Source organism: Cyprinodon tularosa, unplaced genomic scaffold (genome assembly GCF_016077235.1).
Source record: "Cyprinodon tularosa strain WSP-4 unplaced genomic scaffold, ASM1607723v1 ctg45, whole genome shotgun sequence".
Lineage (NCBI taxonomy): Eukaryota > Metazoa > Chordata > Actinopteri > Cyprinodontiformes > Cyprinodontidae > Cyprinodon > Cyprinodon tularosa.
Window position 1 is genome coordinate 3,044,822 of NW_024039174.1, and position 25,497 is coordinate 3,070,318.

Below are 25,497 nucleotides of genomic sequence, written 5' to 3' on the forward strand. Positions count from 1 at the left end.
CCATCCAGGAGCCAGGATCACGTGACTTAAAACTGACCCCCACACACACACAAACACACGCCAAGCCGAATGGGCTTCGTGGAGAAGATCCAGGACCCAAGCTCCCTCTGCACGGCGAGCCAAACATGACCAAAACTGTCTCAGTGGAGAAGAGCCGGGACACGATCAGGAGACAGGAGACAATCACCAACACCCTCTACACACTGACCCCGAGAGCAGGGGCATGAACCACGGACATAACTCAAACGGAAACTAACAAACAGAAATGACAAGAAACAGGAATAATGATCTGGCCCCGGTAGCAGGGCTAAACCGAATATAAAGCAGAAGGAGCAGGTGGATAAGATGAATGATAATTAGAGAGTGGGCAGGGTACAGCAGGTGAATAAAGTGAGTAATTAGAACAGCTAATCGGGCTGCGATCATGACAGATACAGACTTCTACAGGTGCTGGTCATAAAATTAGAATATCATGAAAAAGTAGATTGATTTCAGTAATTCCATTTAAAAAGTGAAACTTGTATATTATATTCATACATTACATACAAACTCATATATTTCAGATGTTTATTTTGTTTAATTTTGATGATTACAAATGACAACAAATGAAAATCTCAAATTCATCATATCAGAAAATTAGAATATTACTGAAGACCAATAAAAACAAAGGATTTATAGAAATGTTGGCCAACTGAAAAGTATGAACATGAAAAGTATGAGCATGTACAGCACTCAGTATTTAGTTGGGCCTCCTTTGGCCTGTATTACTGCAGCAATGCGGCGTGGCATGGAGTCGATCAGTCTGTGGCACTGCTCAGGTGTTATGATAGCCCAGGTTGCTCTAATAGTGGCTTTTAGCTCTTCTGAATTGTTGGGTCTGGTGTATTGCATCTTCTTCTTCACAATACCCCATAGATTTTCTATGGGGTTAAGGTCAGGAGAGTTTGCTGGCCAATTAAGAACAGGGATACCATGGTCCTTCAACCAGGTACTGGTAGCTTTGGCACTGTGTGCAGGTGCCAAGTCCTGTTGGAAAATGAAATCTGCATCTCCAAAAAGTTGGTCAGCTGCAGGAAGCATGAAGTGCTCTAAAACTTCCTGGTATGTGGCTGCGTTGACCCTGGACCTCAGAAAACACAATGGACCAACACCAGCAGATGACATGGCACCCCAAACCATCACTGACTGTGGAAACTTTACACTGGACTTCAAGCAACGTGGATGAAGTGCCTCTCTTCTTTTCCTCCAGACTCTGGGACCTTGATTTCCAAAGGAAATGCAAAATTTACTTTCATCAGAGAACATGACTTTGGACCACTCACCAGCAGTCCAGTCCTGTTTCTCTTTAGATGCTTCTGACGCTGTCTGTGGTTCAAGAGTGGCTTGACACAAGGAATGCGACAGCAGAAACCCATGTCTTTCATACGTCTGTGTGTGGTGGTTCTTGAAGCACTCACTCCAGCTGCAGTCCACTCTTTGTGAATCTCCCCCACATTTTTGAATGGGTTTTGTTTCACAATCCTCTCCAGGGTGCGGTTATCTCTCTTGCTTGTACACTTTTTTCGACCACATCTTTTCCTTCCCTTCGCCTCTCTATTAATGTGCTTGGACACTGAGCTCTGTGAACAGCCAGCCTCTTTAGCGATGACCTTTTGTGTCTTGCCCTCCTTGTGCAAGGTGTCGATGGTCGTCTTTTGGACAACTGTCAAGTCAGCAGTCTTCCCCATGATTGTGTAGCCTATAGAACTAGACTGAAAGACCATTTAAAGGCTTTTGCAGGTGGTTTGAGTTAATTAGCTGATTAGAGTGTGGCACCAGGGGCCATCAATTTTGAACCTTTTCACAATATTCTAATTTTCTGATATGATGAATTTGAGATTTTCATTTGTTGTCATTTGTAATCATCAAAATTAAACAAAATAAACATCTGAAATATATGAGTTTGTATGTAATGTATGAATATAATATACAAGTTTCACTTTTTAAATGGAATTACTGAAATCAATCTACTTTTTCATGATATTCTAATTTTATGACCAGCACCTGTATATTCTCTTCTTAAGGAGAGAATGTAAAGTTTCATTAGGATTTAAAGCCAATGTACTTTAATTTGCTGACACAACTGATTACGCTGAATATGGAAAGACATAAAAGAGAAATATAATGTGATGAAGCCTTGGTAAAAAACATAGAAACACTGATGCGTCTCAGTATTTCAGAATTAGTGGTGGTGCTTTACATCAGATGTAGTTTACTAAGAGGCCTTCAGAGGGCAGAATACCCTATATCACCTGGTTAGTAATGTCCATCCTATCCCATGATTCATTTGGGCTCAAAGCAGGAATGACCATAAGAAGAGGGTAACAGATGGCTGTAAAATTTAAATAACATTTATTACAGAAAGGTTTGTCATTAGAAACTAAACAAATCGCTCAGATTGAATTAGAATTAATCTGATTTTAAACCAGATACATCGGCTTGAAACTGAAGTTCACTATATTAAAATGATATTACAGATCTGAAACTGAACTAATCTAGAAGTATTTTGTTATGACGAAAAATCTGTTCTATTATTCAAATTAACTTCCAGAAGTTTCACCAATTTATCTTTATCTGGATCCATAAAAACTTTGTTTTACTATCACAAGTCAACTGTATTTGCTAACCAGGCACAAAAACATCTGAAGGAAGTTGAAGGCACATTTTGTTCTTTGTTTTGATTTCTGTGCCAGAGTAAAGGAAGCCAAATAACAGTGTGTGTCACTTATCATAATTTCTATTTATGTAAAAATGTGTTTGTTTATCCTTTTGGTTGCTCCCCTATTTAGGGATTGATTTAGAGCCATTACGACATGCTCACAGACATGGCAGAGTTTTTACACATGATGCTCTTCCTGACCCATCCACCAATTTGCCCTACCTTGTGTTGGTGTATTCCATAGAATCCCAAAAAATTATCATAATAGTGGTTTTAAATTGATGCATCATTTTAAGAGGGAATACTTTTTCAAGAGTCTTAAAAATTTTCCTCATTTGTTAGCACAACAATATGAGGTTTGACCAAAATAATAACAATAAAACAAATGGGTTAACATGCGTAGGGAATACCAAAAGGGCAAACTATACAACTTCCAGAGCTAATTTATGATAGCTTACTTCTATGATTGTATTGACTTCATCATGCCTAATACTTGGTAAAGATGTAAATGCAGCATTCACAATAAATGTACACCCAGCACCCAATCTTGACAGAAAAAAAAAACTGAAATCTAGAAATTTTTGCAACTTTATTATAAGAAAAAAAAAAACTGGTCATAAGTATGCATACCCTTTGCTGTGACACTCATATTTAACTCATAGGCTGTCCATTTGTTCTGATCCTCCTTGAGATTGTGCTGCTCGTTCACTGGAGTCCAGCTGTGTTTAATTATACTGATTGGAGCTAATTGGGAAAGACACACCTGTCTATATAAGACCTTGCAGCTCACAGTGCATGTCAGAGCAAAGGAGATCATGAGTTTAAAGGAACTTCCCAAGGAACTTAGAGACAGAATTGTGGAGAAGCACAGATCTGACCAAGGTTACAAAAGAATTTACTGAACAGAAACACTGTGACTGAGATAAGAGAAGGATCCACAGAGTCAACCATCACTGCAGCCCTCCACCGGTCAGAGCTTTATGGAAGAATGGCCCGATAGAGGCCTCTGCTCAGTCCAAGACATTGGAAAGCCAGCACAGACTTTGCCACAAACAAATAAAGGACTCCTAGACTGAGAACGAAGATTCCCTGGTCTGATCAGACCAAGATTGCACTTTTTTTGCGTTGATTCTTAGCGGTATGTGTGGAGAAAACGAGGCACTGCTCATCACCTGCCCAATACAATCCCAGCAGTTAAACATGGTGCTGGCAGCATCATGCTATGGTGGTGTTTTTGCAGCTGCAGGAACAGGACAACTGGTTGTGAAATGTAAGTTGGGTCTTTCTGCCCAGCAGTGGCTATTGCCTTAAGACTCTTCCATGGATTCTATTTTTGACCAGTTTACTTGACTGCTGAATAATGGGTATTGATCTGAAGCAGATGGGGCTTATATTAATTTAGATGCTCCTTAAAGTTTTTTATTTTCTTTTTGTCTGGAGTGATTTTAGTTGACTGGCCCCACCTGGAAAGATTCACAGCAGCATATTTTATTGATTTGTCGATAATGTCTCCTACCAGGGTTCACTGGAATCCCACAGCCCTACACATGGTCATTCATTTTGGTCCGAATCTGTTCCTATTTATTTTGTATAAGGAAGCACTGTGTTCTTTTTGGAGATCTTCAAACCTACTTTCTGTAGTCAACCAGGTTCTTTGAAAGATCTCCTGATTCTATAGCTGGGGATGAAGCTAAAACTCTGTTTTCCACAAAATGGATGAAGTTGTTTGGTTTTGATAGGTCTGATATCTTTTGAAAACAATTTTCTGTATTTTCTCTTTTCATCCTAATGTGTTTGAAGCTCTGAAACACTAACACTGCTGACAAAAAAGCAAAAGTTATCTGAAAGTTGGGGAAATACCATCTACTGCAATACATTACTGTCTGTACTGTCCCGAAGGTAACAGGGTTATAGTATGGAATTGAACCATTTTCTATAGGAAAAGAAAGTTAGGCAGGTTTACAAATGTTAAGTACAATTTTGCCTTGGTTCTACTAAAGATGATGTTAGATTATCTGAGGTAATAACTTGGACTGAGTGTAGATGCAATTGCTGGTAAAGTATTTACTCAGAAAGAGGACCATTAAATAGATTTATTTATGCCATAGCCAAAGGTAGGGGAACTTCTTTGAAGTGAAAATAAATCTGCAGAATCTTCCCCTTAGCAGCTGCTTTTTCCCCTATTTTTAAGTTGCCGCTTTTAAATGTCTCTATCAGCCCGTCAGACAGAGCCAAAAGTATCTTTGGCATTCCGCAATTATCTTGATAGTTTATACACTTTGGGAGAAATTTAAAGGAAATTTTCAAAAAGGCTTACACTGATGTGCAGTAGATATTATTTCTACATAAAAAAATGTGAAACATTAGAGCTGCTTCAGAAAGTCTTCTATACTGACTGAGGCATTGGTCAGTTTGGAAATGATGAAAAGCTTATAAGATATTGAATATTTGTTAATTTATGCTAGTGTATCTGGTAAACTAAATAAGATGTAAAAAGGCCTCTGTATTAAATATGCTATGGGTGAATTGATTTATCATATTGCTTACTCAGGCATGCCAAAGCCAGCACATATCCTGTATCTTCCTAGAAATTAAATCTGGAAGAAGTTTAAAGGCACTGCATGTCTCAGGTCATTAATCAGTAAACTTGATGTAATGTTTCCATCCCCTTCAGACTCTTAACACATAACATTACACTCTCTAAAAGACCGCCACGGGAAGTATCGAGCTACATTCAAATCAATCTCAAACATCCCAGCTGGCTACTGTCTTGTCCTAAAACTACTCTGAGCATTACAAAGGTAATTGAGATCTTTTGAGATGAGAAAAAGCTGACATTCTACCTGATCAGTTCTGTCCAAGGATTTTCCTTCCAAAGAGAAGACATTGATCTCCTGACTAAAGATGAACAGTATGTATAAGCCCTTTTAACACTAAAAGTTCAAGAATTTGTTTTATGTGCAGTCCAGCCCGCCAATAACATTAGGGAATCCTGAATAAAAAAGCTGAAAATAATATTTCACTATTTCTCAATGTGTCTTTTGTGATATATAGTCTAATTTGTGCCACCTGCAATGCAGGAGAAGCCCTTTTTTTATAGTTCATTCATCTGTGGCCCTGGAAGCTTATTGAGATGTGCCTAGCTATATTATTTTAACACTACTGGCTTAGGTAAGATTTTCCGCATCTCTCACCACTTTCAGGAATATACCTCTGGCAGAAAATCTGAGCCCAATGCAGGCCATCTATGGAGGTGTCAAGGTATGGCTCTGTTCTGTGTACTGTTGAACTGGGACCCAGCAGTTCTGCACTAATGTAGGATGTCATCCTTTGAAAAGCAACAACTCTCATGCAGGTGATAGTCAGGAAAAAGTTCTATTATGGGCACACCATTGTAAAGAAAGATTTGTTTGGAGCTCCTTTTACAGCTTAACTTGATAACAACATCTTTTCATCTTCATCAGACTTCTGTCTAATCCTCTCTACAGTGAGCAGTATGCCTGCTCACTGAACAGATATGGCACAAGGAATACCTTAGCCTTGCTGTTAGCCTGGTTTGGAGCAGGCTAGCATCACAGAATAGATCACTATAGTAACTTAGGTGTTACTCCCTTTGTGAAACGAAGTCAAGCCTTAACTAAGCCAGGATACACGAAAAATCCGACTTTATCCCTTATCTACGTTTTTTGAAACAGTCCTCTAACAACTCAAATACACTGTGACCTTGGGTGGGGACATTCAAGACTGATTCCAGATCTGTCTTGAATAATGTTTGGAAAAAATGTATAGATACTAGAATGTTTACACAATTTTTTTAAATGTAAAATTTCTAAATATTATAGCAATGTGCCCTCATATTGCTCAGGAAAGAGACAGGCTATGTACTAACGATATGTATGGTTCTTTAGTGTGTAATGTGGATATACACCCCACAACAAGGGCAAAAAACATCCTTGAGGGTACTATCTTAAGCCTTTTAAAAAGGGCTATCAACAGTGAAACAAATCTATTACCAACATGTAAAAGCCACTCTGAGAGGAAGAGGTCATTAATCCAAAAGTAATCATGAATAACAGACTGCAGTTAACAAATGCAGCTATGGACAAATATCTTAATTTTGAAAACACAAATTGTGGTCTGATGAATCTAGAATTGAGGGTTTTGGCCTTAAAGATCAGTACATTTGGAGAAAAAGGGGGCAGGGAGACTTGTAAGTTTCAGAACAATAAACCAACATTGTGATATGGGTGTAGCAGCATTATTGGGACATTAAGGTACTAGGACACTTTAGATAGATGTAATGTGGAAAGAGCAATGGGCAACATGCAACAACATTTTCATATGCTAATTTTAAATGTCTCTAACCTTTTCTACTACATTGGGCTTTTAGGAATGAGCCACAACTGTTCTTAACTTCAGTAAATGTTCTTAAATTAACCTTGTAAACTTGACACAGTACACCTGAGAAAAAGTGAGCACATGTTCCGGACAAATGTAAATCGGCATAATCAATGCCCTAATTATTCCATATAAGGTTAGGATTTCCCACAACTCTGTGTATGAACACCTGCGTGTTCATTCAAATGAACACCTGCGTGTTCATTTGATCCAAAAACAGTCAATAAAAACTACTGTTGGAGGTCACCATTTAATACACAGGCACACATGTACTGTACATCTGCAGACCACATCTACCATCCCTTCATTGTACTTTCCATCTCTCTCACAATGCATAAACATACATAAAATGTTGACAACACAACAAAACTCAAATATTACGCATTTAGTGTAATAACAAAGCCAAGGAGGTGCAATGGAGGGAAACGAATGCAAGTCTCACCATTTTGCTGAACTTTCCATCCATTTTCTATTCCAGATGTTTCAATTGTAGCTTGGTCGCTGTGTGCTACCTTGTGGCAAAATTACAAAAAAAATTAAACCAGTGTTTTCTGAATACCGACATGCCAGCTGTAAGTGTAGAGACCAACACTTCTGTCATCAGCGAATAAAAATTGAATTTATCATAGCGAAGTTGGATAATACATAATAATGTAACCTAAAAATAGATAATTGCTTCTGAGTAAAGCAGATGTGGTAAAAATTGGTGAATATGAAATATGAAGCCTGTGAATGTGAAAATTCAACTGAATAAACTGAGTCACTTACTCATCTAATCAGAGGCGCATCCGTGTTTGAAGCAACCCCATCAGTGGAACATAGTTCCACTAAGTCCAGTCAGTATTTAGAGTCCAGTTTAAAAGACATTCAAAATCACAACACAGCTGTTACCCAAATAAGCATCTGCTCTCCACTTCCAGCACAAGCTCGAACTGACACTTTCTTCACACCACCGCTGCTTCACCTCTCGTCTTTGCTTAAAAGTTGAAAAACCATCCACTGGACTTGGTTTCCGAGGTTTCGCGTTTCGCTTCCCCTCCAGGAAGCTTTCTCAATTCAACTGTTGGGATCCGCAGCGGCTCTATATTGACAAGGCCTTGTATTACTTGGACAAGCAAATTGAAACCGATTGGAATTGGAACCAAACAACCAGCTCATCGGTTTCAATTTGCTTGTTTCCAAGCAATACAAGGCCTTGTCTATATAAAGCTTCAAACTCACTGTGGATCCTTTTATTTTCAAGACAGTTGAATTGAGAAAGCAACCAAACCTTGGAAACCAAGTTTGGTGGATTGTTTTTAAACTTTTACGGAATGACTATGACCTGGATGACTGAGAATCGTCATCAGCACTCTGGCCTTTGCTGCATTCATGAGGAATACCCAGGTGGTCCGGCAGAAGACCGCCATGTTTAGCTTGGTTTTGCTAGAGAATTCTTCAAAAAGGAGATTATTTTCTCTTCATTGTTGCTTTATACTTCCTCATCATGGAGGTTCATATGAACCTGGGCCTTATTGTAGCTGGCATCCATCTTCATTCATCCGCCAGTTTCAAGCCTTGGGGGGGAATCCTCTCATTCTTATATAGACAGTAAAGGTTTAAAGAAAAAAAAAACTGTTAGTGCTTGGTGTGTTTAGCAATCATCACCTTCAATCCCCTGTAAATTTGTGGTAAGAGCTAAAACATTTCTGAAATAGTTATACCAGTTCCTTTAAGGGGTAAAGAGCAAAATTTATTTTAAACTAAATTAACTTAAATTTTGTTTAAAAAAAACTTCTAATAGCTTTTTTGTGTACTAATTCTTAAATCAGCTCCAAGTATCATTTTTATCTTAATATGTCCTCCTCTCAGCCGATGTGATGGTAATCTAAGTGTTTATGAGATATTTGAAGTATCTGTTGTTTCCCCCTACTGTCTCTGACTGGAAATATACACCTCCAACTTTCTGTGCCACCCATGGCAGTCTCATTCTTGCTTTAAGATGGTCAGCCTTACATCTGCACAATGTAAGGCCATGTGGGCTCAATAGCCAGGTCCTTGGTTGCAATACTCACAGGAGGTCATAGAACACTTAGATTTTGAAGGTTTATGAAGAAGGAGCCAGCATAAAAAGGCAAAAATTCTTCTCTGAAGTTTAAGAACAAATCAAAAAAAGGAGGAAAAAGTGAATTGGATCTGCATGGCCATGGCGAGACCTCAAACAACAAAAAGGATGCAAAATTGATGCAGGACTGGCAATGTTATTGAACTTGTCAGAACCAAATGTGCTAACCTCTGTTACTGTTACTATTTTGATTTTAGAGTGATCGTTTTTTAGCATGCAACTATAAAACATCGAGAGCCTGAATCCCCTTAACTTTATGAGAGCAAATAAAAATGGTTTACTATGGTGGCAGACATAGATTTCACTGACTTGTATAAAAGTAACTTGATGTGAAAAGCAAGATAAATAGATAGATAGATAGATAGATAGATAGATAGATGGATAGATAGATAGAAGCTAGAATGTTACACAAGACAAAAAAAGCCTATTTTAAATTGAAATGTCTAAATTCTAAAAGTGTGCTTATTTCTTTGCATTAAATTTATTTGGTCTTGCTTAAAAAGAATCGATGAACCATGGTATGTAGTCCTGTGTTTCTGCTTTAATAGAAACACAGACATATTTTATCCTTTTATTTTCAACAAAAGAAGGTCAAACAATTTGTAATTTGGGATTCTCCATTCTTCCAGATTCTTATTAATAATAATAATAATTTAAAAACCACAGATAGTCTAGTCCAATATTTATTTTAGCCCAGGTAACATTAGCTCTCATACTGTTTTTGGTTCAGGAATGAGTTAAAGAAGAATTGTTGACAGCTGAGGTTTGTGTCCTGGATATCTGTGTATGGCAATAGCTGTTAAAACACCGACACCTAAAGTCTAAAAGTCCTAAAGGTTCAATGGTCAATCATCTGATATTTATGCCTGTTGCTTGTGCATCTAGCAGACTTTTTTTCCCCTCCAATTGGCTTTTTGTTGATATTCTTAAACACAGCAGTCTACACAGTGGCTTTGCCTGTTAGTGGAGAATGTCAGTGACTCCCTGGTAGACCACTGATATAGCTTGACATTACAGGATAAAATTACTTTTGTTTAATTTCTGTTATAGTTTGTTAGAAGCTGAACCTTTACTTTACTTTAATCATATGGCAAAGTGACCTAAATTAACAGATATAAATCATCACTCTTTGCATTACCTGTATTCAAGTATCACTCTTTGAATTGATTAGATTCTCATAAAGCAAGATGCTTCAGCACATTTATGTACAAATCAAATATTACCTAAGAAAAAAACCCTTTTGTCAAGTTATCCCTCCTTAGGATGTTGCAATTCTTTATCATTTGTCTCTAAATCTAAAAAGCCAAAATGCATGTTTTGCATTCAAAGAATAGCTTTTCTTCTGCCAGATTTTAGGCTGCTTCATTGGATTTACGTCAATCGTTGTGACTTGATTAGCTTGACCAAAGACAGATAATTCTGAACAAACATCCAGATCTGCAGAGATGTCATTGTTTTATTTGGACCACCCTGTTTAAGCCACTGTTAAACTCACAGCAGATTTTGAAATATTTCTCATTATGCTGTTTGGATAAGACTTGAAATGCTCTGTTTATTTTGATCTGTCTTGCTGACATTTGTCCCAAACAACTTAACTGTATGACGATGTGAGCCACTTAGTGAAAATCTGCTTTCTGGTAACATCTTGAATCATTGTTTCATCTTCGGCCCTCCCAGCTTTTCATGCTGTTTGAGGTAAAATTATATTTTAATGGAAGATTGTCTCTAATTCTTGTTTTTACCCTGTGTTTAGCCTTTTGGAGGGGACGGCTGGTGTGACACCATCAACAACAGGGCCTACTGCCAGTATGATGGAGGAGACTGCTGCCCGTCCACTCTCTCCACCAAAAAGGTATTAATTTCCTTCCCTTTAAAGGCGTCAGATGTGTTTTCCATCAGATTGCGGGTTGAGTTTAGTATTTTGGAGTCATCGTGGAGTTTAGACCTTTTTTATTGGATTCAGACTCAGATTCTTCCTGTTTACAGTTGTAGAAATGAGTCTGTTTTGGCAGGAGCACCGTGCTGCTGTGCAGGAGACCTCTGTTAAGTAAATAAACACAGATTCGTTTTAGTTTCCCCTTGCTCCTATTAGCAGCTGTGGCTATTTGGTCCTCTTAATTTGCACAAAAACAACAGAGGGGCTTTTGCTCAGGTTGTAAATATACAAGTTTTTATATATATTAAACTGCATAAGGGATGAGGGATCTAACAGATATGAAACAGGCTGTAGATGAACTCTATTGACAATACGCTGAATAATATCTCTGGATGCAGACGTGATGACTGATTTTGCTCAATACAAGATAAAAAGTATCCCATTGCAGTAAATATCCTGAATGGCTACTGCATTTATTGGATGCCTCGGAGGAATGCTATGAATAATAATGAGAGATTCCAGGTCAAGCAGAGCTGGAAACCACAAGCCACTTGTTCCCTCAACTGCTCCTGGATAAATAAATTTTTCTTCCTATTTTTCCGCTCTTTCATGACAACTTCTCTCCCATGTGGACGTTTAGAAAGCCCAACCCCTCCCACAAACCATTTTTTCAATATACCCCTCTTTGGCTACTGTACGACCACATTTTCATGGCACTCGTTGGCCGTTAATTCTTATGGCCTACAGTTGGCCGAGACTCCACTGTCTCCTTATGTCCGCAGCACTCCATGACTCACTTTCAGCTCCTTCTGCAGCCGAGCAGGGGTTCAGCGAGTCTGTAGCTGCCGTCATAATAAATGAGCTGCCAGACTGCTCCTAACTACTTCTTTTACTGGGGAATAGAGGGGGAGAAGGTGGAGGTAGGGGATACATATGTAGGAGCAGAGAGGTGTCTGACGCTCTGCGGTTTACTCTACCACTGTAAAGCAGCAGCTCTGCAAGCGGGGGTCGAATATTGAGGAAGTGAACTAAGTCGGCATGATAATCAGCATCCTAGCTGCGAGTAGAAAGAATCACAAAGCAACTAGGAAGCGTAAATCTAGCATTAGCGGGTTTCTATGTTTGTACATGGTGTGACTTATACAAGCATAGGACATTATGGTTCACAAAATTAACAGCAATTTCTCTGCTGCTACTCAGTAATATAACTGTTTAATATTTTTTTTATTCTAGTGACAGATGAGGGGGGAGCTAGAATTATTTTAACAACACAATAAAAATCAAATGCACAACTGAAAAATAATAATAAATCTGTTGACAGCACAGCTCTTAGTTGTCCACTCACAAATCAGCCCTGCATGCAACATTGCATGTGGAAAAAAGCACTGCACATCATCCCCACTGTGAAAAATGGTGGCTGGAAGGTTTCTCTTTAGCAGGTACAGTTGATGGGATGATAGATGGAGCTCGATGCGCGGCAGAAAGCAAGTCTAAGCATACAAAATAAAGAGAGAGAACAGAGACAGAGGTTTAAAATTCCTAGCTATGCATTGCTATGCATTGGTTTGTCATAAACTGCCCATAAGACCCATTAAAGTCTGTACTTGAAATGTGAAATAATGTGTAAGAGTTTACAAAGTCCAATTACTTTTGCAAGGCTTTCTGACTTGTGAGTCTACTGGAGAAAAAAAAAGCAGTAAGGCTTGTTAGGTTTTTATTACATGCAGTGTTTGATGCTTCTTTTTGAAATGTCATTATATGCGTCCGGTTTTTCAGTGTGTTGCAGTAAACAATGGGAGTCAACTTTTACACACTCAGAAACACCCAAAGGACTCGCTTTTTGTGTCTATGCACGAAGCAACAGAACCCCTTCCAAAGGTTGTTAGGGATCTTCGACAACAGAGTAGTCATTCAATCTGAATAGAGCATTTAGAGAAACATTTATATGGAGTGCAAACCCATCTTAAATGGCACTCCTGGTGTTTTAACTGAAACTAGGCCTTCCTGCAGCTTGTTGAGAGCTCTCAGTAAAACAGCCCCCCCTTAACCCAACGTCAACCCTCTCGCACTCAGTAAAGCAGGGGCAATTAACATTGACGTTTGCTACCCTCCTACTCGTGTTGCGTGCAGTCGTCATTTTTCCCCTCTTCTGCCTCCCACTCCTCTTTCTTTTTCCCAGTCTTCCCTTCACTCCTTCTCTCCGGGAGCAAATGTTTATATTTCTTGCAACAGACTGCTTCACGGGGCACCAGAGTTTATTTTGCAACCTGTGGTGATGGCTTGCTTCCTAGACGAGAGCTGGCAGCGTGTTCTTGTTGATTCCTAACATGTGTTCATCCGTTCATCTCCACGGTGGTGCTCCTCTCCCTCCCTACTCTTCTCCCAGAAAGACAACAAGGCTTTCTTGCTGCTCAAAGGCCAACATCGGATCATTTGACGTGCTCTTTATCGGCCTTCTGAGGGCCGTTTGAGCTCTCTTTAAAACTGTGAGGAGAGGCGACGAGTACTGAAGGTGCTTATTTTTCACCACCAATACAATGCTGCATTAGCCTGACGTAGTCCGACTCAATTCTAGTCAGAATATGAGTCTGATACTTCTCCATAGAGCTGTGATTATGGGGCGTGTTTCGAACGAACCAGGAAAAAAATGCCTCTGCACTCAATTGGATAGATCTACAACCAATAAGAGCAACGGAGTGCGTGACGTATGTTTTGCGATGCATAGTTGTTGTCCACAAAAATCAAAGCGTGCAGTTTCACGCCTAGAATAAGAAGATGAGACTTGATCGCGTTTCTCTGTTCCTCTTTTAAAATTAATTTGCTGTCGATATCTTCTAGAACAGACCTAATAGCAGAATCTACTCACCCAAACTCTCCAGCGGCAGCCATTATTGTTGTCATCCTAGCGCGCTTTGGTCACGTGGTTGATTACGTTACTCTTGATCATCTGTCCATCATCGTATAAAGTCCGCCCTGACAATTTGATTGGATCGCCTGACAGTGGGCTTTAATACTCGCGCTACTATGGAGCAGAGCCAGACCGAACTTCCCCGAACTCAAACCTTGTGGGCGGGACTAAGTTCGGACTGGCACCCAGGCTAATGCTGCATGGTTGGTCCAGGCAAATGTGTTTTTTATTTTCTGGTTTTGTCATTCAGAGATGTGCTCTTTGCAACAGTTGAAATGTAACAACTCAACTGGGAGGCCCTTCTTAAAGACTGTTCTTGTTCCCCGTTTTTTTTTTTTTTTTTTAACCATGGCTTGATTTCCTTTCATTCCTAGAAATTTCAATAAGTACAACAACATTTTTCATGTTTTTTTTTCATGCATGTGGCTTTTCTCATAGCAGCATTCACCCAATCACAAACATGTCTGTACACTGATGGGAAGGGGAACCTTAAATGCCTTGCACAGGAGCACTTCGGCATGTGGCAGGAGGAAATTGCACTGGATTTGAACATGAAGGCCCTAGTTTATGTGATGCCACTCCATCTCAGCTACCCAGACTTTGACTAGGCCAATTAAGTCCTTTTATTTTCTTTGGAGGTATTAAGATTTAGACTGCTCGTGTGCTTTGGATTCTTTTTTTCTTGTTGAATTACAAAATTATGGTTGGATTAACATAATCACACTGATACCTGGTTATTCTCTTACAGGTTGTTTTGTTTGCTAAAAAGCAAAATTCATTAAAGTTTCATCAAAAGCAACACCAGACGATCACACTTCCACCACTACTTTTTAAAATACTGAATTAATTTTATGTCAGTTATGCCAAAAAAGTAAAGGGTTCATCATTTCATGTCATATTTTCTTAGTCCTGGCTACATTAAGATATTTTGGACCAAATGCAGGGTGGTCCTTTGTGCTCTTTTTGCCCGAGAACTCTCACATGGATACCCCTTTTTCTCAGTCTCTTAAAGGCGTCATAGATTGATTATATATTATTATTAAGGTGCTGGTTCTTAAAGTCTCTCAATATGGTGTGTAACATTGGTTTGGCTGAAAATGGCATATTTGCTGTTTTGTTTGCACTAATGCAAGCCTGGTTAAAAGCCCTAGAATGAAAGGACAAAATGTCTTCCTTTTATGGTAGGCTCATGAATATTTAGATGAGCTGTGCTCTGATTGGTTGGTTTACAACAAGCAAGGCTGCTGAGTAAAGATGCATCATAACAACAAGCACTCGCTTGCTGAAACACCAAATTGTTGATATGGTAGGGTGACCAGACGTCCTCTTTTTCCCGGACATGTCCTACTTTTCATACCTACAAAAATGTCTGGGGGGGCTGGCCGGGGCTGGGGACAGAGCGACCTAACCCGACCCGGTGACGGGAGCCTGGACACTTGCGGCCCCGTGCTTCCTCCCGCCTGCCTTACCGGCAAGGCAGCCATACCGTCACCGGGTCAGGTTCGGTTGCTCCGTCCCCGGCCACCGGGGTTCCTGGACCAGCCCCGGAGCTCACCGCTCGGTTCGAATGCCCTTCCCCCTGTCCTCCTTTTCAAAAAACCCAAATCTGGCCACCATAGATATGCTACCATTGATATCAACAGCTTTGCGACAGAATCATACTTACAGCTTGCAGTTGTGATGGCCTTTAGGTCGGAACAGCTCTTCGTTTCAGTAAAAGAACTTTTGCAAATTCTGCTTTGAACTGTCTAAGATTTTAAAAATGTGTCCTCTGTAAAATGCTTAGAGCAAATGAACATTTGACCATCAAACTTTGCAGGAATCTTCTGATAGACAAAAATAATCTATGCCAGTTGAGTCTTCGTATCCCTTTGAACATTTACACCCCTGGTTCTGGCTAATTTTCAATAGAGAAACTGCCTGCTTTCTAATTCTTGTAGAAGTAAACCCAACTGTAGGCTAAACAACTACTGGTGTCTTCCATCTACCTCTATTGATGTTCTTGGGCCAGTGAACCAGTGGGATGGTGTGTATGTCAATTTTAGGGCACGACAAAAGTACAGGCCAGAACCAAATAAGGCAACATCCTCGAGTTTATGGTGGAAGTTTAGAATTGTGAGATTAACAGAAAAAGGATGTGTTGATGGGGTTTGAACTTCTCTGTACGTCCATTGAGCCCACTGAACTATCTGTTTTGCATTTTATTACCCCTTAAAGGTTGGTGGGGCCTGCTGTGCTTTAGCTGTTTTTTCTTGTTTTTTGTGACCTCCTGGATTAGTTGCTCATGTGCTTTTAGAGTAGTTTTTGGTCAACCAGCTTATTCTTGGAAAATTCCACACTTTTCCATGTCTCCTTAAATGTGGCAATAATTAACATTTTAGATGGATTCTGTAATCCTTTACATTAATATTAGAGACTTTGTTTCTACTTTGTTCTTGTATTTCAATAGACTAAGTAATGATGCTGTGCTTTTTGAGATTTTTCAGTCTTTAGTTGACCTCTTAATTGTTTAGGTCTGGCAGGTCTAGCAGAGATTAGAAATGAGCTTTTAGAAAATGTTTTTATTCAGAGATAATTCATGACATTTTCTTAAGGGCTAGGTTGCTTATGGATATCATTTATTTCCTTAATAAATAGAATAATTATTCAAAAACATTCTTTTCAGATTTACTCAGGTTATCCACATCTGATATAAAATGTTTTTGTTTATACCAAACATTTAAGTGTTACAAAAGGCTAAACCAGAGGATATTTCTATGGGGACAGATTTTTAGAAAAACATAGATACAGACGAGATCTCTGCAGCTGGTCTGGTAATTCGATCAGCGGATCATGCTGTTTGTTTACTGACAGGTCATCCAGTTTGGAGCGGACTGCAGTGAGGACGAGTGCACTTGCCGTGATCCAGATGCGGAAGAGAACAAAAGCAAAGTGAAACCCTTGGACTGAAGAGGAGGAACTGGAGGAAGAGGAATGCAAAAAATTAAGACAGGAAGGGAATCTGAACTTGTCTTAAGCAAAAGTTCGAATCACATGCCGTTCACCACAGCAACTAGTAAATATCAGATGTGTAACATTTCTTAATACCAATATTGTGACTAACGACAGACTTATACCATAAAAAGCCAGTTGTTTTTCATTCCCGCATAGTTTGTCCTTCATTTCCTTCCTAGCTAACTTCTTTTGTTCCTAGCTAAGACCTAAAAGGTCATCTTTAATGAAAAATTTGAAAGCTTTTTGGAGTTTGGACCCTACCAAGTCTTCTTCAGAAATAGAAATCATCATAATTTCATTAAATTTCTGTTCCAAATGGGCTCAAGTAGTTTTCCAGACCTAATTAATCTAATTAAAAGGGTCATAGAACCTTCCTGTCCTTATTGCTGAAGAGAAACGTGTATAGACTAACATGTATAGATAAAGTATCTGCATCATCCAGTATATCCATAGGCCACCTCTTAGCGAAACGTGTCATTATTATATTTATATCACAGCTCAAGTGTGTTATTGTGCTACTGTAACATGCAGCAATGCTTCCCTGAGCAACAGTGCATGGAAGTTTTTTTTTAAGTTGCTCAAATGTGACAGTTATGCTTAAATATAAATGATCATTGTGCAATTTCAAATATTGACTGTAAATACAAGTATTATTCTCTCTATATCAGCACCACTAAAACAATTCTGCACATATGATAAAATTGTGATGAAGTGTAGGAAAAACAGTTTATTCATTCAACACAGACTTCATGAGTGTAATAGAGAGTCAGTGAAACAATATGATGGAATACCATACCAGAATCAATCAAAGTATATGGTGATATTTTACTGTAATTTGTAATCTATATAATAAATTACAACTTTGTATAGACCTGAATCATGTCCTTTTTTACTTTTATGATACAACGGGGTTCATATTATTATCAGGTTATAGTTTTTTTTAACACTTTATCACTCATCCTTTACAATCTATTCCTTTTTTTTTTATTTGTTTTAATAATATGTTACCCTATTAACATTAAACAAATGCCTCCTGTTTCATAAAATTGTCATACTCTTTCGTATCTATTGCACACCCTAAACTCCAACATGTTTTCTTGAATGTTTGGGCAAATACAAAAACACAAAAAAGTGCAGAAATAAAAAGTGAGAGGGAAATAAAGTTTTTACCATTTTGATACAAACATAAACCCAATCCATAAGCATTCAGTCCCTATTAATCTAATACCAAAAATGAAGGTCCTCTAATTGCCATAATTGGAAGATTTGTTTGACAGTTTTAATAAAAAAAAAAAACAAAAACAAAAAAAAACATTAACATGAAGACAAAGTTGCATCCCAGACTTTGTGATGGTTGAAGTTGTAGAAATATTCAAAGCAAAATTTGCTTTTGAACCAGTTTATTCTTTGAAGATCTGAATAAGCACTGTTTTAATTAAGCATCTTGAAATGTAATAACTGCAAAGCTAAAACTGATGGATAGAGCCCAGAAAAAAATATTCAGCGAAGCAGCCAAGAGGCCTACTTCAGACCGGAGCTTCAGGTTTTCAGTCAAAAGCCTTTATGGTAGAATGTGTAATTAAAAAAAACTATCAGGGGTTTGCTAAATGGTGGCAGGAAGTACATGCATGTTTCTCCTGCATGCACCATTATATAAGTGATGAAGAGATTAGAAAAGACGTGGAAAAAGATGATCTGATAAGTAGATTTAAAATCAGCACTCATATCACTGAAAATATCATCATCAGAGAGCCAAGAAGAAGGCAGCAACATGCTCTGGGGATGCATCTCTTCTGCAGGATGCTTTCCTTTTCTTTCCCCCTGGTATCCAACATTCATATTAAAAGCTAATATTTGTGATTGAAGTTTTAAAAAATAGGACATTTTTCAGAGTGTAAAATCTTTTGTAAGGTTTTTGGAGGGATAAATACCTACTAAGATTTCACATCAAATGTGCAACCACCAGGCAACAGGGAACCTTTAGTAATATAATGCATACAAAAAACATTTAAAGGGTTATTTTATTTCAGTAAAACGTTTGGACAGCAGTCTGAGCACCGAGACCAGAACTACAACAACAATTAGTAATGCCAGTCTCAGTACTGCCATGAAAAACCAACAGTAAAACAAGAGCACAAATAAAACATTTAATAGACAAGCCATTAGTGAACTACCCTCTTAAATCCTTCTGAAAGAAGCAAGGATGAATGTGAGAATCTGAGTTTATGAAGCCACACAATAGAGTATTCTAAACAGCATTTCATGCAGATGGAAAAAAAATGTAAACTGATTTCAGACTTGTTACCCTTTATTTCAACCTAAACTGCTCCAAAAGTCAGTGTTATAAAGTTACAATCAGATCACCCACATGAAGAATAAAATCAGTGCTTAAAGCTACAATACACAGCTTATATGATGGTACAAGATCATCTTTACCAAAGCACTAGTCAAGGCTGAAAAATATCACCAGGAGTACATTGTATTTACAGAATAAAAGATTAGAATGTGATGACAATATGTAATACTGTCTATACACAAAATCTACACTTTTTTAGTATTCACATTTTAGATCTGTTAAGGAAAATAAAAATGACATAATTCATCAATGTATCCCTCAGAATGATCAACATTGCAAATGAAGTCTGAGAAGTTCAAAATAATTCTGTTTCAAACACAAATGACATGTTTTTCCAGCACAAATTATTACATTTAAACTACAAACAAATCTATTTTTTTGTAAATATTAAGACACTTTTGTTTTGCAGCTTTGGAACAGAATTACTGCTGGTTAAACTGTTTGAAATATACTTAAATGTTAAAATGATTCTGAAAGTACTGTTTAAAAGTATTTAAAAGCTATAACAGAAGTAAGTCAGTATGTCTTGGATGATTTTAATTCAAACAAATCGTTTTATATCAATCACGTTTCTAAATGCAAAGTATCAACACTACATTCAGTTTATATATTGTAGCTAAAACGTCATGATAATGTTATTTACAGCGTAAACGTTTTTTTTAACTGCTAAACTCCACACAACAAACAACAAAAATGTTATTTTGAGGGAGACTTCAGGTCAGTTTCAATGAATTAAGCTATTCTCAAAAAGGTTATCCATATTAATAACTCTTTTGTAAAAAGTAAACTTGTACATTATATTTTTGTGAGTTATATATTGATATAAAGGAATTTTTCGGTTGTTGTGATTATTATGGTTTAAGGATAATAAAATACCAAGATGCAGTTTCTAAGAAAATGTCATCATAATTTTTTAGTAACACTATAAAAAAATGCTTTAAACAGAAGTGTTCTTTTATGGGTATTATTATGAGCGAAACTGCTAGCTTAAAGATTGCCCAGTAGGAAGCTGGCTGTTTAGAGAGTGCTGTATCCAATATGGGAATGTTGAGTGAAAGATGATCAACAATGAACAGCAGGGACACGGGCAGCTTAAGGAGAATTTGGAGAAAAGTCCATCAGAAGCATCTGACCACAGCCAACAATGCAGACAAGCTGAGGCAGCCTTAAATTCCCTAAGAAGTACGGGCCATGCTTTCATAGTCAGATTATATAATTTTTTTGAAACACTTTATTTACTGGTGTGATGCCATTTTGTTATCTGTAGAAAAAAGAAATAAATACCAACACACAGCTACATGACCAGTTATGTGAAACCTGTAATTTGGGGGGAGGGAGCCAAAGGTCAGGAAACTGCTAAACCAAACTGAAAGTCAGACCTAGAGCTCCTTGGGCTCACCATAGTCGTTATACATGACAGTGAGCGTCTGTTCGTCACAGGCCTTGTGCACATCCTGGCCCATCTCTGACCAGTTGAGCCCAAAGGCTTTGGTGTCGGTGTAACGGCAGGACAGGAACTTGAGAGACATCCTGCGAAGGCCGATCTTGGGCTCCTGCAGGAGACCTTTACACCACAGAGAAAGCTCGTCAAGCTGGGAGAGGATGAGCCCCGCTTTCCTGTTGGAAGACAACATGGAGAGTTTAAAAATATGTAGAATAAATCACATGCAGATGATTTGGAAGACATTTAACTATATCATGTAGATTTTCTAAAAATACTCAATAGCTAAAGATTAAATTATTCTGTCCAATATAGACTAATTCGTTTAAATCCATTCAGTTTCCTGAATTTATGGTCCAGTGTTTCTGTTTCCAATGAGCGAACAAAGCACCATAATATGTCCTTTCAACAAATTTCTTGGTTCTTCTCATCTTCCAATTGATGTTGACAAATAAAAAAAAAAGTGTTTACCCTTACTCTAAAAAAAATATCTTTTTTAAAGTATGCCATCCATGTGAATGCAACCATTTAAACCAAGGATCTCCGAATCTAGTACTTGAGGGTCGATGTCCTGCGCCTTTTAGAAGTTTCTCTGCTTCAAGACACTTGAATCTAATAATCACATCCTCTGCAGAACTAACTTAACTTCCTCTAAGGAATAAAGCCATTTCAATCAGGTGTGTTGGATCAAGGAGATAAAAAATCTGCAGAATACTGGCCCTCTCTAGGCAACCTGATATCAATGGTGATATCATCCATTCCTTCTCAATCCTCCATTTTTATGAATCAGAGGAAGAAAGATGGAGAGACAGATTCTGATGACATGAAAATAGTCCTTTCTTCAGAACCCATCCCCGGTTATGGGGAACTCATCTCTGGGGACCAACAAACCTAGAGACAAGAAGAGATGCTGAAGTCAGGTATTAGATGGGTCACAAACAGTGTAGGGAATCAGGTGTGTCAACGGTGAGTAAAATACACCAAGAAACCCAGTCGGAGGTCACAACTGAGGAGGAAACAGATTCTGAATCAGAGGAAGAAACAGGTGAAGAGAAAGATTATGAATCAGAACAAGACAGATGAAGAGAAGGTTGAAAATTACATGAAAATAGCCTTTTCTTCAGAACCTATCCCAGCTGACAAAAAAAAAAAAAAAAAGAGACAAGAAGAACCTTTAGATTCAGGTAATAAGTTGGGTCACAAACAGTGTGGGGAACCACGTGTGTCAATGGTGAGTAAAACACACCAAGAAACTGAATCAGAGGATGCAACTGAAGAAGAAACATTCTGATTGACTTTTCTGCAGAATCGGTTCAACATGAGAAGGAACTCGAAACTGGTCTGTCAACAGAGAGTGAAAAAGACCAACAAACTCAATCAGTGGATACAATAGCTGACAACAAAGTGTTTGGCCACTATTTAAGAGTCATACCAGACGAATAAAGAAGATTCGGTCTCATTAAATTACTTAACAATAAGTGAGAGGTGAAGTAAGATCAACAAATACAAATGTACCATCTTCCTTGTCAGTGAAGCAAGCAAAACCAAAACAGGGGCAACGGTTTGCAGAGATGTTGGATCAAGTGTACAGTTGTAATGGAAGATCCAGACCTACATTGATCCAAAGACTTTACCAGGCAACTTAATACATTTTAGGACCAGCCCTTTTAGGGTTGCCAATTATATTGAAGTATAAAAGCACTTAGTTGTGATGCATGGGAATAAATCAACATAATAATTTTAGTTAATTTTTTTTCAATACAAATAAATAAAAACAAAAAATGCTGTTGTTAGCCATCTGGCTGGATTCTACGCCTTCTTCTGGGCCAAGACTGAACACTAAAACCAGGTTAGTGACATAATCATCCTCCGTCAGATTTAGGTGGTCACTAAACTGAGTTTTCTCTCTACAGAGATTCTGGCTTTTGACGCCCTTGCTACTGAGTTGCAGATCCGACGTACGTTATCTGTCTGCTTCGAATTCTGGGTCCTCAGTTCTGAGCCTTGACATCTAACTGATTGGGAGTACCTGCTAGCAGATAAAAAATAGACCTAGCACCAAGTAGAACCTGAAAATCCAACATATACTAATAATGACCTGTAAAATTTTGGAGGTATTGTATCATGCTGTTTTGTTTCTTTGCTGTCTTTATGTTGCTAAAGCTAAAGAAACCTGTATACAACTTCAACAGACAAAAAAAATATATTTTCTAAGATGCTGCTGATGCTTTCCCTGAGAGAGTTCATCTGGTCATACTATGTCCATGATGTTGGTTTATGATAATATCCCTGTCTTCTTACAACCTGAGACCAGCTTATCCACTTCTGCTTCTTCCTTTCTGAGGCAGTTTAATCACATGTTCCGACCCGAGCTCAAAGCTCATCCCAGCAGATGAAAGAAGGACTGCAGTTAAGCAGTGGAAAAATAAAAGAACAAAAAACTAAAAATCTTTTGCAATGAAGAGCTGGTCCTGGAAAAGAAAACTTTTCTAATGCCATTGAGACACAATAAAATGCCTTAAACCGTCATTTAGCCAAAGGGGGCCAGCTGAAAAATCATCTCCTTTGGTAAAATGATGCACAGAGTTCACATAAAAGCATCTCATAAGACTCTGTGAGCCATAAATAATCATTAAACTTGCTTTGGCCTTTTTGGCCTTTATTATGAAATCTTGTAGATGTTTATCTAAGGTCAGAATATGGCAGCAGGAGATTTTTTCATTAATTCCAAACACAGCTTCTTCTTATTGTTTAGCCAAACTAGAAGGTTCATACTGCAACATTTCCACTCTGTCAAGGCATGACTCTGTGCAACATGCAGGGATCAGCAGGCGTGAAGCACGTCATGCTACTTATCTACAAACTAAGACCATAATATCAATATATGCTCAGAAGTGTCCTATTGTGCTTTAAAAATAGTGCTCTCCCTTAATTTTTAACATTTTGTTACTATGCAACAGAATTAATTTTTTAGTTTTTTTCCCAAATATGCCCTTACAATGAGTGATGTAAATGGCATGTACTTATATAGCGCCTTTATTCAAGTCAGGAGACTTGACCAAAGCTCTTTACACTACATTAATTCACCCATTCACGCACACACTCACTGATGGTGGCAAACTATATTGTAGCCACAGCTGCCCTGGGGCTCACTGACAGAAGCAGGGCTGCCATACACTGGCGCCACCGGGCCCTCTGACCACCATCAGTAGACAATGCAGGTGAAGTGTCTTGCCCAAGGACACAACGACAATGAAAATCAGAGTCTGGGCTTAAACCGTCAATCCTTCGATTTCAGGGCAAACTACTACATCCACTGCCACTGTCTTCATCCATCATGGTTGCAGTGGGGCTCTTACAGTTTTTTTTTTTTTTTTTTATTATTTATTTTTATAGAATTTTCTACAGGTATATAACGAAAACATGACAATGATTAATGTCCTTTAGTGAATCCTTTAGCATTTGTCACAAAAAAAAAACAAACAAAAAGAAAAAAAAAAAAAAAAAAAAAACGACAACAAAAAAAAGCATTAGACACACAATAAATAATATTATATAAAAATTATTTGTTCATTTACACTTTGGACATACTGAAAGTAAAAAACACACTTTATGGAGTTTCAACCAAACAATTAGGAGTGTCCACACCTTTATTCATAACAAATGAGATAAAGTAGAACAAAGAAAAGAGGGGAGGATAGGGGTTCTTTATGGCTTCAATTGTTCTAGAATGGGTTTCCAAATTTTGTAGTATTTTTGAGGACAGTTTATTAAATCAAATCTAATTTTTTCTATGTGCAAGATTCCTGTAAATTCCTTGATCCAAGATTCAAAATTAGGTGGTCTGTCAGCCTTCCACTGCTTTAATATGCATCTTTTGGCTATCATCATGCCATAGGAGACCACTGTTGTTACATCACGACCCAATTTGTTAAGAGTGTCCGAGACACCAAAGAGGGCTGTTTCTGGATCGGGTTTTATGTTAACTTTAAGGGCGCGAGAGTACCATTCAAATATTGAGGTCCAGAAACCTTGAATATTTGGACAAAGCCAAAATTGATGTGCTAATGTGCTGTCCCATATTTTACATCTGTCACAGAGAGGTGATGTTTGTGGGAAAATTTTGTTTAACCTTGTTTTTGAGTAATGTAACCTATTAACTACTTTATATTGTATTACTTGCAATCTTGAGTTCACTGAGCAATAGTGTATGTCACCCAGTGCTCTGCTCCATACATCGTCTTTGATTGTAATATTGAGATCCTCCTCCCACTTTTGCTTTATATTTAACGTTGAACATTCAGACTTACTTAAAAAATAGCGGACCAATGAGGAAATTAAACCCTGGGACTCTGGTGGGCCGAGCATGATTTTGAACAAATCATTATCCAAAGGGAGAGAGTCAAAATTTGGCAAATTATCCCTAACATAATTTCTTAATTGTAAAAATCTAAAAAAATGACTCTTAAGTAGACTGTATTTTGCTTCTAATTGTTCAAAAGAACAGAATTTTTTATTTATAAATACGTCTTTGATTGACACTATACCTTTACTGGACCATTCTCTAAAAACAGCATCTGTAAACGACGGAGGAAATGCATGATTATGCCATATTGGAGCATGAATGGACAGATTAGGAAGTTGGCAATATTTTCGAATCTGTAACCAAATTTTCTCACATTGCTGTATGATAAAATGTTCTCCTCGTGTAGAGGTCCGGGG

General features: G+C 38.0%; 2 protein-coding genes across 7 annotated transcripts in view; one reads left to right on the forward strand and one right to left on the reverse strand.

The window, feature by feature from the left end:
- Positions 1-17,847, forward strand: part of pappa2 (pappalysin 2) — a 90,371-nt gene extending 72,524 nt beyond the window's left edge. Inside the window, exons 26-27 of the mRNA XM_038300496.1 lie at positions 10,954-11,052; positions 16,838-17,847. Of these exons, the coding sequence (XP_038156424.1) occupies positions 10,954-11,052; positions 16,838-16,933 (195 nt within the window). The 3' untranslated portion in view covers positions 16,934-17,847. The remainder of the gene's footprint in view (positions 1-10,953; positions 11,053-16,837) is intronic.
- Positions 17,848-18,981: 1,134 nt separating this feature from the next.
- The window catches only part of astn1 (astrotactin 1), a 486,347-nt gene continuing 479,831 nt past the window's right edge, over positions 18,982-25,497 (reverse strand). For all 6 annotated transcript variants that reach the window (XM_038300459.1, XM_038300458.1, XM_038300457.1 and 3 more), the window contains one exon: positions 18,982-20,951. In XM_038300459.1, coding sequence (XP_038156387.1) covers positions 20,714-20,951 — 238 coding nt within the window. In that variant the 3' untranslated portion in view covers positions 18,982-20,713. The remainder of the gene's footprint in view (positions 20,952-25,497) is intronic.